The following is a 5,000-nucleotide window of genomic DNA, read 5'->3' on the forward strand; positions in this document are numbered from 1 at the left end:
ATGCACGGGCGCCCCCAAACGGTTCACGGCACACTCTTCGAGGATTCCCTTCGGTATTTGCTGCTGGTGATTTAATTTTTTAATTAATCTTTTTTTTAACCCACTCAGGTGTACGCAAAAACAGGTAGATACGGGATGTATTGATATAAATAGAGAGATAGAGAGAGATAGCACCAGCACTGGTTGTTTAGCTTGCAGCAGTAAAAACAAAAGGCACATAATTGTTAACAATTTCAAAGCGAAGAAAAGGCGTAGAATGCATATTTTAGAAAGACCAACGTAGAATGTAGAAAAAAAAAACAGATAACACGCTGATTTAAATTGCTTCAACCATTTATTCAACGCAGAGACGCTCAACGCTTGTTCCACTGAAAACCAGCTGTACAGCACACTAAATTCGATTAGTTAGTTCCTGCTAAAAGGTAAAATGGAATATTGAAATTGATCTCTGAAGCACTTGCATGGGCTTGCAGGATTTGTAACACAGTGTTTGAGAATATATATAAATATAAATTCTTAATAAATGCGATAATGGTATTGTTGGTTACAAAAGTTAATATTCATTTAGTATTCATTTAGTACGATAAGGAGAGAGAGAGAAAGAGAGATAATAATACTGAAACAGGTTTGATTAGTTTAAGCTATGGCTGTCAGTAATGTATACGTTTAAAAAAATGGACGATCCAGAGTGGTGAGGAAGTGGAGAGGGATAACTAGGATAGCGTTAAAACCTTGGATCCCTTGGAACGACAAAACAAAAAAGTGAAGCAAATTGGAAAAACAAAACAAATACCGCCAAAACCCTCTCATCCGAGCGTGCCTTTTGTGGTGCCTCTTCGAATCTTCTTTGTTTAAAAAAAGAAAAGCAACAATGAAGCCTGGGCGTGCAGGGGCCACAGGTTGCGCGCCAGCGCCAGCGAGATGCACTCCCGCAAGCGCAGCTCCCCCCCCCCCCCCCCCTCCCAAAAAAATCACGTTTTTCGGCCCAGTTGTGGGCCCTTTACACCTTTTCGGTAAGCGGATCAGCGACGCAGACACAGCGCAAGCAGCAGGCAGCAGTTGGTGAGCATTGATAGGGTTGTTGGAGTGCGTTTTATTGTGCGCGAGAGAGAGAGAGAGAGAGAGAGCGCGAGCGAGGTATGCTCGGTTGTTTGCTTAAAATGCTCATCATCTGCATATATGGCGTCTCAGGTCGCCGAGCAGTTGTCGCCATGCTACCGGAAAATCACCCTTGCCATCGTTTGCAGGGTGTATCTGTGTGTGAGTGTGTTGGGGTGGCGGTTGGCGTCCCTGCGCTGCTCTACACGAGTGGGTGTGTAAAGCAAACAGGGACCCCAATGGGCCGCGGAGCAGCGGGATGGGGCAACAACCGCTTGCGCCCGCGCCCACACCCGACCGTGCACACATACAAATACACACAAACAAACAGACAGACAGACAGACACACAGGCGCACGCGCGCGCACACACATACACAGGGCACACATACAGGCGACGCGACGAGAGCGCATTTTCCGGAAGGGATTAGTTTGATTGTAGCCGCGAGCTTCGTTGATTGGATGCGGATGAATGCCGGGCGTAGTGGTAGGCGGGAAGGGTAGAAGAGAAAGTGACGATTTCCGGATGGATGCACACACTCACTCACACCACATGCACACATTTGTGTGCGCGCGCGCGCGCGCGCCCGCGCTCATGACACTTTTTCGGGGGAGAGGGGGGGGGGGGCGGGCGGGGGATGAAGATGGTTCTCACTGGCTGCTGCTGGCTGCTAGCTGGTGTCGCGCATCGCGCTAGATCAGATTATGGCCGTTCGCTTGGCGTTTCACACTCACTTGCGGGCTGCCACTAATTGATTGACCTCGGTGCCCTTCCCATGCAAGTGCAACGAGGTAGGGAGGGGTGGGGGGTGGAGAGCTGGAGCTGATTAAATTGACGCTTTTCTACGCACGTGAACGATGGAGGCGCGGTATTGGAGGGGGCGGGGGGGGGGGGTTCCGAAAAATCACTCACTGCCGCACACTCACAAACACACCCTTGGATGAGGGACTTGGCGGCCTTCGTCGGAAAAGGGGGGATGGGGGGGAGGCTGGAGAAGCAAGGTAAGATAGGAAAAAAAAACAGAAGAAGAAGAAGAAGAAGAGGGGGTGGCAATTCGGGTCACGTTCTCATCTTCTCATTCACGGGGGTGGTGGGGGAGTGTAGGGAGTTGCACCACCACGAAAAGGGTGTTAGCGGGGTGAAAAGGATATTTAAAAGGATGGTGAGGGGATGGGGGGGGGGGGGTTGAAGGGGGTGGTCGCAGCATAGTTTTTTGCATATACACATTGACACCAGGGGCACGCACAGACACACGAATAACGATTCGCTATTCCATCACCACCACCACCACCACCACCACCACCAGGGAAGCGAAGGCCGCCCCTCCCCTTCCCCTTTACCCAAGATGACGGTGCTGCTGATGCTGCTGATGATGATGCTGGGAGGGTTGCCCTGAAAAAAACGGGAAGCGCCTAGGGAAGGGCACACGGAATGGGGGTAAAAGCTGGAGAAAGGGAGTTTTTTGGGGAGCGGGGGTGGTGAGATCGGGAGAGCGCAGCCACAGCATTAACACACACACGCACACACGCTACACGGATCAACTTTACCGTAACACTCAAACGAAAGATGAAAGATCCGTAACGAGCAACGACACCCCCGTGCAAACCACGCACCCGTCGAGCGCCCGTCATGATGGCGCTTTAGCTTTTTTTCTTTTTTTTTTTTTTTGGTGGTTCTGTGGGGTTCACCCACCTCCCTCGCCCGGGGGATTTGGCGGCCCCGGGCCACTACTTAAAAAATGGAAATTTGCTTAAAAATCCAATGGAATAAAAACCAGTGAACGAGAATGAGAGCGAGAGAGAGAGAGAGAGAGTGAAAGGGTAGCAGGGAAACTAACGCTGAACGAACGAACGAACGAAGTTGTACAAAGGTGCGACGACGACGACGACGCCTGGCTGCCTGGCCGTTCGCGAGTGTCACCCTCCACCGTTGCCGTTGTTGCCGTTGTTGCGCCTACGGTACGGTGAAATGTGCACGCGCAGACAGTGACGGTGACAGTGCGGCCACAAACACAATGCCTACCCCGGGCGAGCGGCTGACGCTGCGACACTGTCAACCCTAGCACTGATCAGTGCCCTTTTCTCGAAACTGCTCGAATGTCATCGTTCCCGGAACCGGGGGGACTCGACTAGCCGGGGTTTTATTCCGGTAAGACTCGCTGTTCACAGGAAAATGTGTTTGGTCCTTTTTGGTGGGTAGAATAATAATATCTGCATCCATTATTTTTTGTGACACATCCTTTTTTTCGACATTTTTCCCCGAATGCTGATCCTTTCAAGAGTATTGTGTAAAAGTTTTGGGCCAATCGAAGCAATACTGACAAAGATGTAGAGAATTTTGTAAAAAAAACGCACCTCATGCATTATGCATTTTCAAAGAGCGCGGTGGCCATCCAGTACCGTAGAAACTACTGCACCGATCAATTTGAAACTTTTAACACATAATCTGTACACTCTTTGCCAGGAAGCCCCGTCGAGATTTCATGAAAATTGCTGTTACTTTTTTTTCAACAAATCTTTAAAATTCGTAGCTTTTGGCAAAATCGCAAAAAGCATCACTTTTTCCACTTCAAACCGCTGCCAAAAATCTTAAAATGGGAAATTCAACAAAAACTCAACAGAGCTACTTAGATAAACTTATAATCTATCCAATGAATATCGATTTGTACATTTCTGATCACCCATCACGCAGTTACGGTATGATTAGCACCGAAAAAGGTACATTTTTTTCCGATATTCATTCTTAGATCTCAAGCCACGGATGAAGTTTTTCATAAATCTTTCCCAAAATATGACCAAACGTTCTTCAAAAGTTGTAGTTTATTATGGCATTTACAAAAATACATATGGGTTGATACTTTTGTTTAAAACAAATCATCAAACATGAGCTGCTTTTGGTAGGAAACAAAAGACTTCAACGGGCGAACCCGGTTTGACAAATCGCCGTCACCGTGCTCAATGTCGCGGACCATCCCGTAGCATAAAAAGTGCTTGGCCAATCGACTTGAAATTTTTAATACATAATCTGTACACTTTTTGCCAGGTAGCCCTGTCGAGATTTCATGAAAATTGCTGTTACTTTTTTTAAAACAAATCGCCAAAAATCGCGCTTTTAGGCAAAATCGCAAAAAGCATCACTTTTTCAACTTCAAAAATCTGCCAAAAAGCGAAAAATAGGAATATCAACAAAAACTCTCCGGGACTACCTAGATAAACTTGTAACCTTTCAAACGAGTATCGATTTGTATTTTTCTGATCACCCATCAGGTAGCAACGATGGCCACCGGGTAAAGTGCCTTTCGGCAGACGCACCTTCATATTTTTGTTGCCATGGATGAAGTTTTCAATGAATCCTCCTCAAAATCGCACCAAATATTCTTCAAAAGTTATAGTTTAATGTGACATTCACTTGAGAGTATAAAGTTGAATGGTTCCTTCATAAAAAAAAAATCGCCAAAAATATCCCTTTTTTCGAGAGGCTATTGGTTTCATACCACCCCCTTGGAATAGCTCGATTTTTCTCGTCCTGGACCGTGCATGCCGCTCGAAAATCCAACGATGCCCACCGCGCGCAAGGACGTCCGCGCCGTATCCCGCCGGTACGGCGCCGCGTACCGTACCGAGCCGGGGGCATTTCAGCGGCCACCGCACTGCCACAGGACTGCGTAGCGCACGCGTGTGCCCCTCGTTGCATGCCTCGTCCGGAGCCTGTGTCCTGTATTTGAAAACATTCTCGCATTGATAAAACAAGAAGTGTTGTGTTCATAAATAACGAGTGCGCACCTTGCAAGCAGGAGGACCCGCAGCCCCCCCCCCCGAAAATCTCGATGGAATATGACTTCAGGTACCGTCAGGTGGTTAGTGGACAGGCCGTGCCTGGCCGCCTGTCTGCCCCGCGGCGACA

General features: G+C 48.2%; 1 protein-coding gene across 5 annotated transcripts in view; it reads left to right on the forward strand.

Moving 5' to 3' along the window:
• The first annotated feature begins 4,758 nt into the window (after positions 1 to 4,758).
• LOC126571844 (homeobox protein onecut) overlaps positions 4,759 to 5,000 on the forward strand; it is a 9,514-nt gene continuing 9,272 nt past the window's right edge. For all 5 annotated transcript variants that reach the window (XM_050230678.1, XM_050230696.1, XM_050230688.1 and 2 more), the window contains exon 1: positions 4,759 to 4,940. Coding sequence is in view for 1 of the 5 variants with exons in the window: in XM_050230688.1 (XP_050086645.1) it covers positions 4,924 to 4,940 (17 nt within the window). In the remaining 4 variants the exon portion in view is untranslated. The remainder of the gene's footprint in view (positions 4,941 to 5,000) is intronic.

The sequence above is a fragment of the Anopheles aquasalis genome, chromosome X, assembly GCF_943734665.1.
Source record: "Anopheles aquasalis chromosome X, idAnoAquaMG_Q_19, whole genome shotgun sequence".
Classification (NCBI taxonomy): domain Eukaryota; kingdom Metazoa; phylum Arthropoda; class Insecta; order Diptera; family Culicidae; genus Anopheles; species Anopheles aquasalis.